This window comes from Octopus sinensis, linkage group LG17 (genome assembly GCF_006345805.1).
Source record: "Octopus sinensis linkage group LG17, ASM634580v1, whole genome shotgun sequence".
Classification (NCBI taxonomy): domain Eukaryota; kingdom Metazoa; phylum Mollusca; class Cephalopoda; order Octopoda; family Octopodidae; genus Octopus; species Octopus sinensis.
In genome coordinates, this window is record NC_043013.1 from 32527414 (window position 1) to 32549994 (window position 22581).

The 22581-nt window shown below is 37.9% G+C and overlaps 1 protein-coding gene across 4 annotated transcripts in view; it reads right to left on the bottom strand.

Moving 5' to 3' along the window:
* The window catches only part of LOC115220903, a 64246-nt gene that overhangs the window by 27232 nt on the left and 14433 nt on the right, over window positions 1–22581 (bottom strand). For 3 of the 4 annotated variants that reach the window (XM_036510482.1, XM_029791103.2, XM_036510480.1), the window contains one exon: window positions 3543–3873. In XM_036510482.1, the coding sequence (XP_036366375.1) occupies window positions 3543–3857 (315 nt within the window). In that variant the 5' untranslated portion in view covers window positions 3858–3873. Of the gene's footprint in view, window positions 1–3542; window positions 3874–6772; window positions 6808–22581 lie in introns of all 4 variants that reach the window. The other variant, XM_036510481.1, reaches the window with a different exon arrangement.

Sequence of the window (22581 nt, forward strand, 5' to 3'; positions counted from 1 at the left end):
TTCACAAGCTGTGAAAGCCCTGCCATTCATGAAAAGGGTTGTCCAAGTCATCTGCAGGCTCCCAGGCGACCAATGAGGCCGCAAGAACGCAGGTCGTCTTGGACGCAGTGGCTGCAAGGAACATTCTGTTCTGAGTTTGATGCTCCAGTATCCTGGTTCTTGAAAGGGCACACCATGTCATAAGATGTGAGTGAAATGGTTGGTGATAGGAAGAGCATCCAGCAATAAAAGACTTATTAGAAAATTCATCCAACCCATGCCAACATGGAAGAATAGAAGTAAAATGATAATTATTTCTCAATACATACACACATAGGTATGTATGTATGTACATACAAACACACATACATACATACATACATACATACATAGATAAACACACATACACATGCATGCATGTATATACACACACACACACACACAGGGATATGCACATACATATATATACTTGCATACATACAAATATACATCATACGTACATATACTTGTACGTGTGTGTGTGTTTATGTGCGTGTGAGTGTGTGTGTGTGTGTGTGTGTGGTGTGTGTGTGTGTGTGTGTGTGCATGCATGCACATGCATATAGCCGTTGAACAACAACAAAAGCTGCAACAGTAACAAGATTAACAATCACTAGTTCCAATCTCCTTAAGAATTCTTGTCTAAACTCTCCTGTTATCTTTTATCTCTTCCAGCTCTATACTCTCAAAGTGCTTAGGGGTAGGGGTCTGTCTACTGATCTTGTTACTTGCTCATCTTGTAACTTTATACATCCCTCTCTCTCTCTCTCTCTCTTTCTCTCGCTCTCTCTTTCTCTCTCTCCTCCTCCACAATTTTTCCCACCAGTTTTCATAAGATTTCACATCTTTTTGATCCCAAATTCCTAGCCTAATATCTTCATCTTCCCCAAACCATTTTTCATTAAAGCCTTTGATCTATCTATACAAATCATTAATGGAAATGTGATTGATTTCTATGATCTATTTGGTTTTTGCCCTTTGTTGTAAATACATTATCGCTAGTCATAACTGCAACAACAACAACAACAATAACAATAATAATGTTCTTAGTATTCTGTATATCATAAAAATATTTTAAACTAATATCATTTTTATGATATATGATATCTATGAATGTATTGTAGAATTTTATTTTGTCTACAAACTTTCTGACTTCAGAATATAATTGGGAGTTAATTTTGACTTTCAACCTCCAGGGTTACATCTATCAGGAGCAACAGTTACATGCAGGAATTGATTTGACTCAGAGCAGCTTCGTTTTCCCTGAAAATGTGTGATGTTCAGTCAAAGTAAGAAATCAATAAGATGCGTATTTCATATCTATGTTTGATGTATTATACACATATCTGTAAAGGTGGAGGCATACTTGTGTAATTGAGGAGTTTGCTTGGAAACATGTGGATCCAGGTTCAACATCAGTGTGTGTCCTCTTGCAGCAATGTCTCCTACCATATGCAGATATAAGAGCACGTGGTATTTGAAAAGACTAATTGAAAGCGTTCATACACACTAGGGAAAAAAACTTCTTCCGAAAAGGTTAGTAACATACTGACAAAAGATTTTATAACACTTTTTTTTTTAAATAATTTTTTTTTGAAAATCCCTTTTATACTTAACAACTAACTATATCAAGCAATTTTCACAGACTGTGCAACTGTGTGGTAAGTAGCTTGCTTCCCAACCACATGGTTCTGGGTTCAGTCCCAATGCATGAAACTTTGGGCAAGTGTCTTCTACTATAGCCACAGGCCAACCAAAGCCTTGTGAGTGGGTTTGGTAGACAGAAACTGAAAGATGCCCATCATATATATATATATATATATATATATATTATATATATATATATATATATATATATATGGCCTGTTCGCTTAGCCAGCGGGGTGGCGTCATTTGAAGGCTAAAACAATGCGAACGCATTGTGACCAACGATGTGTAACTACATCTGATGGACTGGTCGGTCACGTGATGGTGATGGTGATATATATATATATGTGTGTGTGTGTGTGTGTGTGTGGTGTGTGTGTGTGTGTGTAAAATACAAAATGGGACAAGAACACAAAACATCCGGACAACTAGGTGATACAAAGGGACAACAAAACATCCAGATAGACAATACAAAAAGACGAGGATGGATCATTCGAAGCTTTCTATCCTCAGTCAAGAACCAGATCATTCTCGCAATTTCAGCTGATTAATCTTGAGATTGCTCCAATCTGGCCAGCCCCAGTGAAAAACTAAGCTAAGAGCATTAGATTCCTTGGAAGAAAGCATCGAATGTATACGAAAAGAAGGACAGAAAAACAGACGATGTTAGACAAATATAAATACAATAAAAATAATAATAACAGGACATAACAGCAGGTGCCACACAGTGGGACTGAACCCAGAACCATGTGGTTGGGAAGCAAACTTCTTACCACACAGCCACTCCTGCGACGACACACACACACACACACACACACACACACACACACTTGTGTTTATAATTTTTTGAAGAATGCAACAGAAAGAACACAGTGAAATTGTCAACTTGCTATGGTGAAGGGAATATCCGATGTTTCAGACTAGGTCCTCCTTCAGGATAAAGTTAACAGGAGGGAAATAAAAGAAAGGGAATGGAGTTTTGTCATAATAGTATCATCAACAGTCACAAGGACAAAAGGAATATACTAGAAAGAACCAACAGCTGGTTCCCCAGTTTCCATTGAGTATAAGTGGTCAAGATCACAACACATCCCCTTAGTGGGGTTTCAGCCCATCACAATATTATTCATTTACAACTGGTCATCAAATCTAAGTAGAGACTTCAAACTTGAAATCTTCAAAGCCACAGTCAAACCAATTCTACTATATGGCTCAGAAACCTGGACATTATCAAAGAAGCTTGAGAGGTGGTTGGATGGAACCTACACTCGCCTCCTTATGAGAGCTCAAAATCTCTCGTGGAAGCGCCATCCAACCAAAATGCAAATATATGGGAAACTACCACCTGTGTCATCTCTTGTGAAAGGTAAGAGAGTCCAGTTTGCTGGACATTGTTGTAGAGCTGAAAAAGAGGTAATTTCTACTCTCCTCCTCTGGAAGCCATCTACTCGCAATACCAGAGGGCGCACACTCTCCTACCCAGATGCAATCTCCAGGGATACAGGCATCCAGCAACAGGACCTCCGTAATGCCATGATGGACCATGAAGTCTGGCGTAGCATGGTAAATTCCATTGTCTCACCCACGGTCGAACAATGATGATGAATGATGAGGGGACGGGAGAAATGTGAAACATGAAATAAAGTATCTTTCTCACAAATATAACACACTGCCCAGTTTGGGGATTGAAACAACAATCTTATGATCATGAGTGCAATACTCTAGCCACTGGGCCCAGCATCCTTCACTCCCTGGAACTTCACTGGTACTTTATTTCATCAACCCCGAGAACAATGGAAAGGAAAGTCTATTTTGGCAGGATTTGAACTCAGAAGGTAAAAGTTACAATAAACCTAGAATCAGTGACCAATACATACCAGCTTTTGAAATATGTTGTAATCAGCGGCAAGCAGATATATTAACTTATTAATCTCTTCTTCAGATTCAGCTCTCAAAAGAAGAACATGGATTATGGTTAGTTGCAGAAGTTCTTCGCAATGAAGGCAACGGTCATATTCTTTCTCATGGTTGCCACCACACGGTTGACAGTGAGCGCCATTACTATCAGAAAGTAGGTAAGATTTGGTAACATCATTCATTAATTCATCAGCTGGTATTGATTTCTCTTCAACTACTCGAGTCCATATTTTCGACCAGTATCTTATTCCACAGCCATCTTTTTCTGCCATCATGCAATCTCAAAACCACCTGGGAGAAAGAAAAAAAAAGAGAAAATAAAATACATGAGCTTATGTATATTAATTAATTATCATAGAGTCTTACATATGTAATAACGAGAGTTTTTCAAACAGTTTATCTCAGACTTCCTTATCTATAATGCCCTCCGCTTTTTAAAAGATTATACGTAATGATTTTAAAGGAAATTTGGCTGAAATTTTGAATGACTATATAAAGGTTCCTCGGTGGCTTGTATTCTGAAGTTATAATACAAATGTGTAGGGTTAAGATGCTGAACAACTGACAATATGGTCGTGAGTTCAAATCTTACGACAGCCATCATGTTCTTCTAAGCAATGCACACCATTCTATCTACTTCTATTTTTCAAATAAAACATGCTCCACTCACACTCCACCTTCACAAAGGAGAGGTTAGTGACAGGAAGAGCATCCACTCAAAGTGCTCCAATAAAAGCTGTCACATCATGGGAAAATGGATGGATGGATGGATGGATGGATGGATAAAGTCTTGTCGTTAGTACTGTGTTCTATGTCCCAGATTACCAAGCTGTTAGTATTACAATCTATTATATTACCAAGTCGTTAGTATTACATTGTACTATATTACCAAGCTGTTAGTATTACAATGTACTATATTACCTAGCTGTTAGTATTACAATGTACTATACCATAGTGTGGTATAGTACATTGTAATATGTCAACATCATTAGCTCTATAAGAGCCCATGTGCAGCTGTGTAATTTTCTACCTGTTCATCTATCTTTACAGCACATTATTTCTGTGATGGGCCATGGGTAGAGAGCCCTCAGATACACCTTCCAGGAGCTCCTACCAGAAGCAACCACCAGCACAAGTTCCAGGTTGATCACCAAGTAAGACCAACTGAAGCTATGGATATTACCCTACCAGCTGAGCAAAACACTTTAGATCACATAGCTCCAGTAGTAATGAACTGTGGTGTCACTGGTGGCAAGCTGCATTGGCCTTTGCCTTTCCCTTGGATGACATTGGTGACATAGAGATGGGAGGCTGGTATGCCTGGACTTGTGCCTTGGAAGGGAACTTTCGGGTCTTTTCCGTTTGAACGGCAGTTTTTATCATAATTTCTAGGTAACTAAAAAATTTTAAACTTCATATACTGGTAGAATGTGTTTATAAAACATCATTTTCTCTTGGCTTTATTGAGAAAATTCTATAGTTTGTAAGATATTTGTTGTTTTTTTCTTCAATTTCTGCAATTTCAGCCAATCAGTGACGTGTATTGAAGTAAATAACATTCTGTGCCATATGAACATGTCCCTCGTTTAAGAAACAGATTGGGTTTATTTACATTTGTGAAGAAAAAAATATACCCTTCACCCCACCCCTAACCCTAATCCTAAAACAGATTGAAATGCAATAGATCGATATTAGGATCATAATTATGTGTGGCAATTTCATATGACACTGCTAGAAAAAACTGCCATTCAAACCGAAAGAATCCGAACTTTCTAGGTGCAATCCCATGGTCATTCATGACTGAAGAGGCTCCTTTAATGAGTTCCAGGGATAACCAATGTTCACAGAGCGGTGGACTTAACCATATTCTTATGCACTCAATACATTACAGAATGACAATGCTTTCAACAATAAACCAACCACCTGTTATGGATTCAATATTTTTTTTATACAGGCATAGCTGTGTGATAAGAAGCTTGCTTACCAACCACATGGTTCTGAGTTCAGTCCCACTGCATGGCACCTTGAACAAGTGCTTTTACTATGATAACCTTGGGTCAACCAAAGCCTTGAGAGTGGATTTGGTAGACAGAAACTAAAAGAAGCCTGTCAGTTATATATGTGTGTGCATGTGTCTGTCTGTGTTAGTCCTCCCCATCGTTTGACAACCAGTGTTGGTGTGTTTACATCCCCATAACTTAGTGGTTCAGCAAAAGAGACCAAACAAATAAGTGTCACGCTAAAAAAAATAAGTACTGGGATCAGATCATTCGACAAAAAAACCCCCCTTCAAAGCAATGTTCCAGCATGGCCACAGTTTAATGAGAAACAAGTAAAGGATAAAAGATAAAAGATGCATAGGAATAAAACTAAATGATGATAACAAATGGATCTCATTTAGTGGCTTTAGTGCTGCTGTACGAACACATGATCTCTTGATCAATGTTTATACAGTAATCACTCAACTATCGCGAGTGTTACATTCCAAATCCCCATGCATGAGAGGGGAAATTCGCAAAGTAGAAACAGTACTATACTGTACATATTTTTAATCATTTTTATAATTTGTATATATTTATTTCATTCTAAATGCAAAACAACACCACACACTCATCTCCCGAGTTTTGTTTTCCATGCAGTATGTGCAATTCTTTGTTTATTCATCTACGGTACACTTTACTCTTTTACTTGTTTCAGTCATTTGACTGCAGCCATGCTGGAGCACCGCCTTTAGTCGAGCACAGTACTTATTCTATCGGTCTCTTTTGCCGAACCGCTAAGTTACGGGGACGTAAACACAACAGCATCAGTTGTCAAGCAATGCTAGGGGGACAAACACAGACACACAAACACACACATATATATATATATATATACATATATACGACAGGCTTCTTTCAGTTTCCATCTACCAAATCCACTCACAAGGCATTGGTTGGCCCAGGGCTATAGCAGAAGACACTTGCCCAAGATGCCACGCAGTGGGACTGAACCCGGAACCATGTGGTTGGTTAGCAAGCTACTTACCACACAGCCACTCCTGCGCCTACATATTTTCTTTTAATATATTTTAATTAATGTGTTATACAGTGCAGTACTGTAATCTATCTTTACTTATTAATTTAATTTTTAGGCATGAAAATGCTTATTTTACCACAGAAATAATTAAAATCTAAAAAAATATAGATACCTATCGGCTGCAGAAACCCGGATATACTGAGGAGTCTACAATATAAATTTACATATATTAGCCAGAAAAATCCACAAGGTACTGAGGTTGCGATAAAGGTGAGCCATAATGTACTGAGTACGTGATAGGTGAACTGTGATGTACTGGGTGCGCAATAGGTGAACCGTGATGTACTGTGTGACAGGTGAACCATAATGTACTGAGTGTGCAATAGGTGAACTGTGATGTATTGAGTGCATGATAGGTGAACCACGATGTACTGAGTGTGCGATAGGTGAATTGCTATGTACTAGGTGTGCAATAGGTGAGCCGTGATGTACTGAGTGTGTGACAGGTGAACCACGATGTACTAAGTGCACGATAGGTGAACCATAATGTACTAAATGCACGATAGGTGAACTGTGATGTATTGAGTGCATGATAGGTGAACCGTGATGTACTGAGTGTGTGATAGGTGAACCGCGACATGGCGAGGTATTACTGTACATCAGGGGTGAAGACACGTGCCATAGTGGTCAGGTGTTTTGGGCTCGTGATCATAAGGTTATGAGTTCAGTTTCTGGATCCAGTAGTGAGCAAGGAAGATCATTTCACACTGCTCCAGTCTACACAGCCGTAAATGAGTGCCAACTGTTGATACAATCCACCCAACCTCCAGCTTTCACATCATTTTTCAACTGAGTCAAAAGCTGGGGAAGTAAGGACTGTAAGGAAGTCTGTGTTTGTACACAGCTACACAAGAACCTAAAATACTTAGTAAAAACATGGTACAACCTACCAAATCATGCTCACTTGCAGGTGACAGCCAAGCTTATATCTATAGCAATCAAGATTGAATTATCCATTGGTGTACATTTGGCAATGATTTTATAACAAAGCTATACAATACAGTATTCTTAATATAGAATTATTTCATACACTCTTCTAGGAATTTTTTTTTTTTATAATAAAAGCAAAGCAGAGTGACAAACACAATAGAGAAGACTCAAAGCTCTTGACAAAACCAAATCAGTAAACACAGAAAAGAATTAATTCTTTTGTTATCAAATTTCTGTTGAAATACACAATTCTTTTGTTTCAATTAATTTGCAAAAATAATTATATTTTTTAAAATAATTTTATTATCATTAAGCTAGTGTTTGAAACGTAACATGGAATTTTGAGGAAAGATTTTAATTTTGATCACTTAAAAAGAAAAAAAAAAAACAGGATATTTATATTATAGAATGAAGAGTAATCTCAGACAGGTTATTATTAAAAGCATTTAAAAGCATTAACCACATCATTCTCACTGGTTTTCAAAGATGTGCAAAGGTCATGGGGACATCCCCATCTTGCGCCTGACAAAACCAATTGCAAAAAAACTCTAAATACCGATAAATAATAAATAATTAAACCCCTTTTGGTCATGAATGACAATGGGATTGCACCTAGAAAGTTACCCTCTGAGGTACAAGTCCGGGTAAGGTTGTTTGTGGAAGATCAGCAAATGCCCATGCATGCCAGCTCCCCTCTCCATGCCACCAATGTTATCCAAGAGAAAGGCAAAGGCCAAACCAGTTTGGGGCACCAGTGATGTTACAACTCATGTCTGCAGATGAGTGAACTGGAGCAACGTGAAATAAAGTGTCTCGCTCAAGAACACAACACACAGCCCTATCCAGGAATTGAACTCACTACCTCATGATTGGGAGCTCAACATAATATAGATATGAAAATTAATCATATTTTCTTGTTAGAAAATTCACTGGAATGGCAAAACATTTGAACAGATGTGAGAAAACTTTTTCTTAAGAAGCAAGCTACATGAGAAATGGCTTATCATCAGGTGGGCTACACCACTGAAATGCAATTCAAGGTAATTTTTGTTAGTATGCCATTCAGAAAGACCCACTGGCTACAATTTGTCCATGACTGGACTACACACTCTCTTCTGTCTTTCCAATGACTTTTGATGGGTCCTGTGGCAAATCAGTTTGTTGTGTTTCTTTTTTATGTACCACCTTGCACAGGAGCCTGTTCAGTGGCACTGGCAACAACCTCGCTCGAATGTTTTTTTCACGTGCCAGTAAGGCAATGCTGGTAACACACAAAAAGGGCACATGGATCCATAAGGATCATATGGACTCCCAAGGGTCATAAGAACTCCAGTTGAGATTCACTGTTGTAAGGGACCCCCAACACAATTTTTGCATACAGCACAACATAATCTATTTCAGAAGAGACGGAGAGAGAGAGAGAGAGATGGAAGGAGGAGGATGGAGAGAGGACTAAGAAAGGAAGGAGGGGAGGGCAAGAGAAAAAGTGAGAGAAGAATTCTCCTTGGTATTTGACTGCTATTTTACTTATCAACCCTGGAAAAAAATGAAAGATAGGGTTGTCTTGGTCAGGGTTTGAACTTAAAGCAAAGTATGTGTGAGAGAGAGAGAGAAAGAGAGAGAGAGAGAGAGAGAGAGGGCGCTGGAACAAATTCTCTACCAATTTACCATTTCAATATTTACAGGACTTATTTTTGCTTGACTGTTTGTTTGTTTGTTTTTTTTTTTGTTTTGTTTTTTTTTTTACATCTGCCCTACAATGAGTAAAAGAGTAGGACTAGTATGCATAGGTGAATGTCGAAGAGAGGGAGAGTAAAATGGGATAGTGAATGAGAGAAAGAGACAGTGTGTGTATGTATATGCATGTATACATGCATATATGTGTGTATATATATATACGTATCTACATATATATATATATATATATATATATTATATATATATATATATATATATATATATACATATATAAATACATATATTTAAATACATACATACATACATACATACATACATACATACATACATACATATATAATATATATATATATACACATGTATATATACATAAAAATATATACATATATATACATATATATATATACATATATATACATATATATACATATATTTATACATATACATATATAAATACATATATTTAAATACATACATACATACATACATATATAATATATATATATATGCTTTCAGTGTCAATATATACATATACATGTGTGTGTGTGTGTGTGTGTGTGTGTGTGAAGCAGTCTCTCTATATGTATGTCTGCCACCTTCTTCTACAAAACTGCCTTATCTAAAAGAGATCATATTACATACACTCATCTTTCCTTCGTATGGTTTTCCATTTCTCACTTAAGATGGTGATTAATTTTGTAGTGTTTGCAGTACATTTCATTTTAACGTATAAGATTGATGAAATGGCACTTGTTTTGAATCCCTACTGTCTTCTCATCATCATAATCATCATCATCATCACCACCAGCAAGATCCTTTTTTTTTTCCTTCAATTTTTTTTTTTTTTCCATTCATATGTATATGAATTGTAAATGTCTTCTTCCAAATTGAATCTAACCACTTGTTACATTCCTTAGTTATCTCCTCTGTGAACATTCAGTCTTCCAAGATCAGCTATCAGAACTTCTTTCCAATGTTTTCCTGGATCTTCCTCTTCCACTTCAATTACTTGGCACTTCTAAACATATCCATCACCCTCTGTATACACATATGTATCCATATTCATATGTACACATATGTATCCATATCAACTTGCGCACACCATATCAGATTTTTCTTATGCTCTATCTTTCTCTCAGCTCATTTCTGCAGTTATTTACGCAAGCTAACATTTCTACACATATAATAAACTATACTTATCTCATTTCTTTCCAACCTTCAAACATCTTCAGCTTTTAATTCTAATGCTTTGCTGCCATGCAGCACTACACTTCATACACAAGCATCGAACAATCTACCCTTCACTCTGAGAGGAAATTTTTTTGCTGCTAGCAAGCAAATTCTTTTATTCTTTTATTCTTTAACTTCTTTCAGTCATTTGACTGTGGCCATCCTGGGGCACTGCCTTAACGATTTTAGTAAAAGAAATTGCCCCCAGGACTTATTCTTTTTAAGCTTGATACTTATTTTATCGTTCTCTTTTGTTGAACCACTAAGTTACGGGGACGTAAGTACACCAACACCGGTTGCCAAGCAGTGGAGTGTGGGGGGACAAACACAGAGACAAAGACACACACACATAAATATGCATATATATTTGCTAGCATGGAAAATGGACGTTAAACGATGATGATGATGATGATGATGATATATATATGTATATATGTGCTTGTGTGTGTGTATATATATATATATATATATATATATATATATATACAATGGGCTTCTTTCAGTTTCTGTCTACCAAATCCAATCACAAGGCTTTGGCCAGCCTGAGGCTAAAGTAAAAGACACTCGACCAAAGTGCCACACAGTGGGACTGAACCCAGAACCATGTGGTTGAGAAGCAAGCTTCTTACCACAAAGCCACGCCTGCACTTAAGCAGTAACTCTCTGGATGTTTTCCACTCTGTTGTTACTCAGGTAACAAACCTTTCAGAACACTCACTGCCATTGTTAATTTCATCACCTGGATAACGGAAATTAACTTCTTCAAGGAAGAGCTGCAAATATTTGGAAAATGTTATTATAGGCGCAGGTGTAACTGTGTTGTAAGAAGCTTACAACCCTCTACTATTTCTTGAAGGAAATAGACACTTTGGGTAATTCTGAGTATGTATGAGAAGTTCACCACAGGGAAAGTTCATCATCATTAATTCATTGCAGGGCGAGTTCACTGTCATCAATTCATCTGGGGTTTTTTCCAATAAAATAGGGATCTTTTTGGTCTGAATGGAAGTTTTTAACATAATTTCTAGGTAACTAAAAAATTTTAAACTTTGTATACTGGTAGAATGTGTTTATAAAACATCTTTTTCTCTTGGCTTTATTGAGAAAATTCTATGGTTTGTAAGATATTTGTTGCTTTTTTTTCTTCAATTTCTGAAATTTCAACCAATCAATCACGTCCATTGAGGTAAAAAACATTCTGTGCCGTATGAATATGTCCCTCGTTTAAGAAATAGATTGGGTTTATTTACATTTCTGAAGGAAAAAAGATACCCTCCCACCCCCACCCCTAACCCTAAAACAGATTGAAATGCAATAGATCGATACTAGGGTCATAATTATGGGTGACAATTTCATATGACACCGCTAGAAAAAACTGCCGTTCAAACCGAAAAGATCCTAAAATAGTTTTTAACTATTAATGGTGAGGTACTGTTGATATACAGAGATGTACTTGCATAGCAAGTGACTTGATCTGAGGTGGTGTGCTGAAACAAAAACAATTGCAGTGTGGGAGATATTTGTAAGCCATTTAAGAACACACAAAAAACCGTTAGTTTCACTTGAACATTTAATTTTAATTTGTGTCAAAATATTTTCATCGCTTTGAAACTGTATTCTTTCACCACAACTGTTTCTGTTGTACCTGTATTTCAAAGGGCCAGCCTTGTCACACTCTGTGTTATGCTGAATCTCTCCGAGAACTACGTTAAGGGTACACATGTCTGTGGAGTGCTGCTCAGCCACTTGCACATTAATTTCACAAGCAGGCTGTTCTGTTGATCGGATCAACTGGAACCCTCATCGCCGTAACTGACGTGAAATGCCACATCATTTTGTGAAGGCGCGTGACTTAGTGGTTCAGGCATTAGGCTAATGATCGTAAGGTCGTGAGTTCAATTCCTGGTGATGCATTGTGCCCTTCAGCAAGACACTTTCTTTCACGTTGCTCCAGTCCACTCAGCTGGCAAAAATGAGTAGCCCTTGTATTTCGAAGGGCCAGCTTTGTCACACTTGCATGTTAATTTCATGAACAAGCTGTTCCATTGCTCGTATCAGCTGGGACCCTCCTCATCATAACCGATGAAGTGAGTGTTGTAATACTATTCCGCACATACAATAACAGCCATACCAACAATCCAACATACCTCCATCATCAGCTGCCCCACAGATATGTATATTCATATATACAGATATATATATATATATCATCATCATCATCATCGTTTAACGTCCATTTTCTGCGCTAGCACGGGATGGACGGTTCGACCGGGGTCTGGGAAGCCAGGAGACTGCACCAGGCTCCAGTCTGATCTGGCAGAGTTTCTACAGCTGGATGCCCTTCCTAACGCCAACCACTCCGCGAGTGTAGTGGGTGATTTTTACATGCCACCTGCACAGGTGCCAGGGGAGTCCAGCATCAGCCACGATTGGTTGGTGCTTTTAACGTGCCACCGGCACGGAAGCCAGCTAAAGCGGCACTGGCATCGGCCACGTTCGGATGGTGCTTTTTATGTGCCACCGGCACAGAAGCCAATCGAGGCGGCGCTGGCATCGGCCACGTTCGGATGGTGCTTTTTATGTGCCACCAGCACAGAAGCCAGTCGAGGCGGCACTATATATATATATATATATATATATATATATATATGATGGGCTTCTTTCAGTTTCCATCTACCAAATCCAATCATAAGGCTTTGTTGACCTGAGGCTATAGTAGAAGACATTTGCCCAAGGTGCCACACAGTTGGATTGAACCCAGAACCATGTGATTGAGAAGCAAGCTTCTTACCACACAGCTATGACTGCACTATATAACACCAAAAATATAAAAGCCTTACTATGTGCACGTAACTCCACACAGCAAGCCAAACTAACAAAAGAACTTATACGTGGTCAATCGACTGCTGAATATAGCAACCAAATCTCCCTCAAAGCACACATCTATCCTTTTTATTCTTTTATCTGTTTGTCATTTAACTGTGAACATGCTGGAGCACCACCTTTAGTCGACCAAATCGACCCCAGGACTTATTCTTTGTAAGTCTAGTACATATTCTATCAGTCTCTTTTGCCGAACCGCTAAGTTACAGAGACTTAAACACACCAGCATCGGTTGTCAAGCGATGTTGGGGGGGGGGGACAAACACAGATACACAAACATATACATACATATATATATATATATATATATACATACATACACGACGGGCTTCTTTCAGTTTCCGTCTACCAAATCCACTCACAAGGCTTTGGTTGGCCCAAGGCTATAGTAGAAGACACTTGCCCAAGGTGTCACGCAGTGGCATTTTAGGTTAAGGGTATATTCCACAAAGTAGTTTCTGATGTATAAAATGGCAGGAGAGTCACATCTAGAATGCTTCTGATCAATAAACAAATATTCAATATTTATAAGTGCTGGTGTGATTGTGTGGTTAAGAAAGTTGCTTTCCAATCACATGGTTTCAGGTTCAGTCTCACTGTGTGGCACTTTGAGCAAGTATCTTCTACAAGAGTCTTGGGCTGACCAACACCTTACGAGTGGATTTGGTAGATGGAAACTGAAAGAAGCCCTATGTGTGAGAGTGTGTGTACATACTGGAAATGAATGACATTGCTTATATGATAATGATAGTCATTTACAACTGTCACATGATGTCAATCCAAGGGGACACAATCACACACACACACACACACACACAAACATGGGATTCTTTCAGCTTCCATCTGCATGTGTGTGTGCGTGTGTATGATTATGTCCCCTTGGCTTGACATCATGTGACAGTTGTAAATGATTGTCGTTATCATACAAGCAGTATCCTTCATTTCCAATGTTCTGCCAAAACATTCAAGGGTTGGTGACAGGAAGGGCATCTGGCCACTGGAAATATGTCTCAATAAATTTCACCCAACTCATTCAAGTATGGAAAAGCAGATGTTAAAACAATGGCAATGAAGATAGAATTTCTACAGTATCTATACGACATCTATAAATATTTTACAAATTAATACACTTTAACTATTTAACATTAAATAGTTTAATTATCAATAATTAATCACTCTAAGGCAGGAAGCTGGCAGAATCGTTAGCATGCCAGGCAAAATGCTTAGCAGCATTTCATCTGTCTTTATATTCTGAGTTCAAATTCCACCAAGGTTCGCTTAAACTTTCATCCTTTCAGGGTCGATAGTATAAGTACCAGTTGAGTACTGGGGTCAATGTAATCGACCTACCTCTTCCCCAAAAATTTCAGGCATTGTGCCTACAGTGGAAAGGAATATTAATACCATCATTACCATTATTAAGGCGCCAAGCTGGCAGAATTATTTGCAATATGGGCAAAATGCTTAGCAACATTTCATCCGTGTTTACATGATCTGAGTTCAAATTCTGCCAAGGTCAACTTTGCCTTTCACCCTTTTGGGGTCAATAGACTAAGTACCAGTTAAGCAATGGGATCAATCAGCCTACCCACATATTAATACTATTTTAATTATTCTTGAGGCACCAAATTCCACCAATGTCAACTTTACTTTTCATCCTTTTGGGAGTCAATAAAATAAGTACCAGTTGACTACTGGGGTTGATGCAATCGACTTATATTCTCTCCTCTGAAATTGCTGGCTTTGTGTCAAAATCTGAAATCAATATTAATACTTTCATTATTATTATTAATGCACTGAGCTGCCAGAATCATTAGCATAACATATATTCAATTTTGCCTTTTGTCTTTTCAGGGTCAATAGATTAAGTACCAGTGACGTGCTGGGCTCAATGTAATCAGCTGTCCTGCCTCCCTGTGATTTCGGCCTTTGTGCTAAAAATTCAAAGTCAATAATTAACCATTCTTATATTTGCATCTCACCATAATTGCTGTTTACTAATTAGTTTCACATGTATTTAATATTTAATGCTGGTGGGTTGGTAGAATTGTTTGAGCACCAGATAAAATGCCTTGCAGCATTTGTTTCAGTTCTTCATGTTCTGAGTTCAAGCACCACTGAGATCGAGTCAACTTTTTTTATTTTCCTGGGCCTGATAAAAATAAAGTAGCAATCAAGAACTGGAAACAATACAATCAACTAACTCCACCCCCAAATTTCTGGCCTGAAAGGCTCTGAAACGGTGCATCCTCAAGGAAAATAAATTTCATTTTCGAAATCTGCATCCCAAAGAGAATGTTGTCCATAAATAATAAAAGAAAAATATTAATTTGCGATGAGAAACAACTCAACATTCAGATCTACAAATCTCTTAATCTCTGTCGCCATCTATCTATCTCCCTCTATTATTTACCTCTCTCTCTCTCTCTCTCTCTCTCTCTGTGAATGTATTATCTCTCACACGTAGCTTTCATTTTGTTTAAAACTTTTGTCTTCTAACATTTATCACAGCTGTCATGTACAAATCCTATTTTCTGATTGAGTAAAAATGGTCACACTTTCAACCTTTGTAACATTTCTCTAAAATTTTCCTGAAATGAATCACAATTTTCAGATTCAGAGCAAATAACCGCATCAATATACCAAATATGAAAATTTGCACTTGATTCTAAAACTTCAAAATCTGTGACAGCAACAGGAAAGATCTCTCTATTCGTCTCCCTCTTTCATTTTTCGCTTTTCTCATGGTAAACATATCTCCATCAACATCATCATCACCACCAACACCAACACCACCATTGCCATCGCCACTGCCACCACCACTACCACTACCACCATTAGCAGCAGCAGTATTATCATCAACAACAACAACAACAACCCCCCACCATTTTAACATCCTCTTTCCCATGCTTTGAATGGGTCAGACAGAGTTTGAGGCAGATTTTCATCAGCCAAATTACCTTTCCTATCACCAATCCTCACTTGTTTGCAAGTGAGCCAATATTTCCCCATGGCCAAACATGTTCCCTCACAGAATACTAGGTTGACATTGACATTTTACAAGTATCACATGATGTCAAGATGAAAAGACACACACACACACACATATACATATATATAATAATTATTATTTGAGGGAATAAAATCCAAACTTACAAGGAAAAATTCAATTTAGAAATTTTTTTATACACACATAGATATATAGGAGAGTATTGTAGTTCGCTTGAAGCATTGTGTATTGTTTGTAAAGAATAAAAAGTTTTGAATGGTACAACAATACACTATAATACAGACAATGGACTATTATAACTGTTGTAATTTAGTCATCCATAGTGTGATATATTTTGGTATAAAATTCCTTCTTCAGATATTCTTAGATGGAGTTACTGTTATAATCACAAAACCGATTATAGCAGCAACTTCATCTAAGAATATCTGAAGAAGGAATTTTATTCTGAAATATCATATCACACTATGGATGACTAAATTACAACAGGTGTATAGCCCATTGTTTGTATTATAGTTCATTGTTGTACCATTCAAAACTTTTTATTGTTATATTACTCTTTTACTCTTTTAGTCGTTTCAGTCTGCGGCCATGCTAGAGCACCGCCTTTAATCAAGCAACTCGATCCCGGGACTTATTCTTTGTAAGCCCAGTACTTATTCTAACGGTCTCTTTTGCCGAACTGCTAAGTGACGGGGACATAAACACACCAGCATTGGTTGTCAAGCAATGCTACGGGGACAAACACAGACACACAAACACACACACATACATATATATATATACAAATATACGACGGGCTTCTTTCAGCTTTGGTCGGCCCGAGGCTATAGTAGAAGACACTTGCCCAAGGTGTCACACAGTGAAAATTAAAATCCAAGGTTTATACCAATATTAGTAATTAAATGCGATTCAGTCTGTTGAGATATTTTGAAAGAATTTTAATAACCTAACGATATGTCTTTCATACTCCTCTTACAAGATTTTGCCCAATAAACTGTTTTAATTACTGGAATTCAATTCTTTGGGGCAAGATCGAAACAGCTGTAAGCAAACATGCTGAATTTTTGCAGTTGATAAATCATATTAACACTACTTCTCCATTTTCTGGATTTTAATTTGAATATTTATAAACCAGGATTTATATTTAAACTTATTATTTTAGGAATATTACTATTCACAACAAAATAATAGGTAACAAACCAGTAAGTCATTGGATGTTTTCTATTTTAACCTCTATTTAGAATTATATATATATATACTCTTTTACTCTTTTACTTGTTTCAGTCATTTGACTGTGGCCATGCTGGAGCACTGCCTTTAGTTGAGCAAATCGACCCCAGGACTTATTCTTTGTAAGCCTAGTACTTTATCTATCGGTCTCTTTTGCCGAACCGCTAAGTTACGGTGACGTAAACACGCCAGCATCGGTTGTCAAGTGATGTAGGGGGGACAAATACAGACCCACAAACAAATACGCACACATATATATATATATATATATATATATATATATATATATATATATACATATATACAACGGGCTTCTTTCAGTTTCCGTGTACTAAATCCACTCACAAGGCTTTGGTCGGCCCGAGGCTATGGTAGAAGACACTTGCCCAAGGTGCCACGCAGTGGGACTGAACCCGGAACCATGTGGTTGGTAAACAAGCGATTTACCACACAGCCACTCCTACGCCACTCCTATATATAATAAATAACTGAAATGGAAAACAGTATTCTGGAAACTTTATTTATCACAACGATCATTTCAGTATAATTCTGCACTGCTCCCTAATGTGTGAGGAATGATATGAGGGACTTACCCAAAATACAGTTTGGATGCTAAATTTTGAATTTCAAATCTAAACTTTAATTATATATATATGATGAATTTATAATAAAGGAGAATAGAGATTTATATTCAGTTTAAGTCAGTAGATAATTTCTTCTTTTCATTTCTGCACCTACACGTTTCTGCAGCAACTGATATACACAACAAAATTTGCATCTTTATGTGCACTTATTGTTAGTTGCCTCTTCTTCAGAGAGGGTAGAGTCAACTGCATTGTTGAGATAGAATCTAAATTAAAAAAATTTAATTTAGATTCTATTGGAACAGTACAGTTGACTCCACCCTGAAAACACAGCAATTAACAATAGATGCTCATAAAGATGCAAATTTTGCTGTATACATCAGTTGCTTCAGAAACAAGTGTAGGTGCAGAAATGCAAAGAAATAATTTACTGCTGAATAAAACTGGATCATCATCATCATCATTTAATACCCATGTTCCATGCTAGCATGAGTGGGGCTGTACCACAAGAGCAAGCCAGGCCAAAGCTTTCACCAGACTTCTGTGATTGTTATGGCAGGATTCTTATAGCTGGATGCCCTTCCTGACAACAACCAGTCAGCAGAGTAGACTTAGTGCTTTTTATGTGGCACAAGCACAGGCGAAGTCAGTTTTGGCAAGGTTTTTACAACTGGGTGCTCTCCCGAACACCAACCACTTTACAGTGCGGACTGGGTGCTTTTAAGTGGCACCTGTATTGACAGGGTCACCCTGGACGAATGCAACCAGTTTGGCTGACACCCTACTTAATCTAACATTGGAATCACCAAGTACATGCAAAAACTTTTAGGAGGGAAGGAGGCGTTGAGGGAGGAGATGATGAAAGGTTATAGTGAGACAGATATAGGTGTCTTGCTGAAGAGGAAGTACAAGACTACCTGGCCGGAGAGAGAAAGACCAGGAATGAAGACAGAAACAGGTGTGCTACTGCAAAGAAAATATATTATATAGTTGCCCAACCTGAGAGAAGTGCAGAAGAGAGAGGGAGAGAGGGGGAAAGATGGGGGAAGAGAGAGGGAGAGGGAGAGAGAGAGTGTGGGAGACCACAGGATGGGAATAAATCCCTTTTCTCTTTTATTATAAATTCCTTATTTTCTCTACCAAAAACATGCTGTCTCTATAGAGACATGGATTTACCAATGTGAAGACAGACTGAGGTTAGTAAATCAAAGTAACTGGAGTTTTTTATGCACACATTGAGTTAGCCAGTATTAATAACCGGTAAATGTGACTACGGTACCCATTTGGATTCTGTATCCCTACCAACCAAAATTTGGAAATTTATCATTTATATTCTTTTGCTCTTTCATTTGTTTCAGTCATTTGACTGCAGCCATGCTGGAGCACTGCCTTTTAGTCAAACAAATCGACTCCAGGACTTATTCTTTGTAAGCCTAGTACTTATTATATTAGTCTCTTTTGCCAAACCGCTAAGTTATAGGGACATAAACACACCAACATCAGTTGTTAAGCGATGGTGGAGGGACAAACAAAGACACACAAACATATACATACACACACACATATATATGTATATATACATATAAACGATGGGGTTCTTTCAGTTTCCGTCTACCAAATCCACTCACAAGGCTTTGGTCGGCACAAGGCTATAGTAGAAGAGACTTGCCCAAGGTGTCATGCAGTGGGACTGAACCCTGGACCAGTGGCTGGTAAGCAAGCTATGTACCATATAGTCACTCCTGTGCCTATAAAAAAATGTGCCCCAGGTGAGGCGCACACACACACACACACACACACACATATATATATATATACGACGTGCTTTGTTCAGTTTCCGTCTACTTAATCCGTACATAAGGTTTTGGTCGGCCCAGAGCCATAGTTGATAACAAATACCCAAGGTGCCACTCAGTGGGACTGAACCCAGAACCATGAGGTTTGCAAACTTCTTACTGTACGCCTGTGTCTATGTTTCGTAGTTATAAATAAACTTTTGATGTGACAATCACCAAACGGGATATACGAGGCTGTTACAGATGTAGGCCTGAAAAGAAAAGATTACTTGAAGATTTTTCAATTTCAGGGGAGGTAACTCATACTTAAGGGAAATAACTTTGAGTAATCTATTTTCTTTACTACCCACAAGGGGCTAAACACAAGGGACAAACAAGGACAGACAAACGGATTAAGTTGATTACAGTGCGTAACTGGTACTTAATTTATCGACTCCAAAAGGATGAAAGGCAAAGTCGACCTCGGCGGAATTTGAACTCAGAACGTAACGTTAAGATATCCACACTTGCAAGCATTTAGGCCAAGTCTTGAGTCTGAATGATGACTCTCTCTCACACACACACACACACACAGTAGACTTACTGCTTTTTATGTGGCACAAGCACAGGCGAGGTCAGTTTTGGCAAGGTTTTTACAATTGGATGCTCTTCCGAACACCAACCACTTTACAGTGTGGACTGGGTGCTTTTAAGTGGCACCTGTATTGACAGGGTCACCCTGGCAAATGCAACCAGTTTGGCTGACACCCTACTTAATCTAACATTGGAATCACCAAGTACATGCAAAAACTTTTAAGAGGGAAGGAGGCGTTTGGGGAGATGATGATGAAAGGTTATAGTGAGACAGATATAGGTGTCTTGCTGAAGAGGAAGTACAAGATTACCTGGCCGGAGAGAGAAAGACCAGGAATGAAGACAGAAACAGGTGTGCTACTGCAAAGAAAATATATGGTTGCCCAACCTGAGGGAAGTGCAGAAGAGGGAGAGAGGGGGAAGATTGAGAGAGAGAGGGGAGGGATGGGAGAGATAGAGAGAGAGAGATTAGTTATAAGCATTCAATAATATCATTTTGGCTCATTAACGCGTAGGACGTCAGGAATGGCTAAATACAATAACATAGAGTGATGTAAATCAGTGCTACTCAAAGCGGTCGTCTGCAGACCATTATCTGCCGGTACGCGGCGAGTTTCCAGAAAAGAAAGAAACAATAGATAAATTTCAGTAATTTTGATTTATGCACTGCAGTAAACAACTTAGCTTATGTAATATTGTATAATTTGTTTACAAAATAAATATAGGATAAAAAAAAATTGTCAACTTTTATTATATTCATTATATATATTGTTTCCTGTATAAATTAAAATCATTAAGAAACATTACCTGGCACATTGGGAAAAAAAATACTGCCGTTACATCACATCAGATAGTTTAAGAAGCACTGATGTAAACAACATTGAAGGCATCCAGTGTTAATAAGATACTACAGATACACGAGCACCAAATCCAATTTAAACCATAGATCTGACTCTGGGGTTGATCCTTGGTGTGACTAGGAATTTAATCATCATTTAGCATCTGCTTTCCAGGCTGGCATGAGTTGGGCAGTCTGACTGAGGACTGGCAAGCCAGGAGGCTACACCAGGCTCCAATCTGTTATGCCAAGGTTTCTACAGCTTGATGCCCTTCCTAATGCCAACCACTTCAAGAGAGTAGTGAGTGTTTTTTACGTGCCACTGGCATGGGTGCCGTTCAGGTGACACTGATATATATTAAGAATTGAATTCTCATAGGATTTTATATATATATATATATATATATATATATATATATATATATATGAATAATCTTTTCTACTCTAAGCACAAGGCCTGCAATTTCTGGGGAGGGTGCTAGTCGATTAGATCAACTCCAGTACACAACTGGTACTTAATTTATCAACCCCAAAAGGATGAAAGACAAAGTCAACCTTGGCAGAATTTGAACTCAGAACATAAAGACGGAAGAAATACCGTTTCAAATGAGTAATAACAGATGATGGATAATTGTCAGCTCATTACAGCTGTTTCTAACACACTTTTTTTTTTTTTTCATTTTAATAAAAGAATGAGAATGTTACTTCATTACAAAAAAATCCGTAATCATTCGATGAAACATAATTTTACGAACAAAAGAATATCCCAAGAATACAGCAGGGACATAACTGAAGTCTGTCAAGGCTAACTATGAAATGAGAGAAAAAAAAAGGCGTAGGAAACAAGTGTAATGAGCTGACAATTACCCATCGTCTCTTATTATTCATTTGATGATAATATGCCAAGGGGATTGATGACTTGACAGACACCCTAGAGTATACCAATAATGTACAATTCAATGTAATGCATGCTTTGGACTAGCCCCTAAGTGCTAAATACTCATAGGATTGGGGTTTTTTTCTGAGTACACAACCAGAATATCCTATTTAATACTTACCAACCATAAACCAGAATCACAGGTTTATCCAACCCTACCTGGTGCATATCTTTTCAAGTACCCTATTCTATCTGAATCCTTATTTTACTAT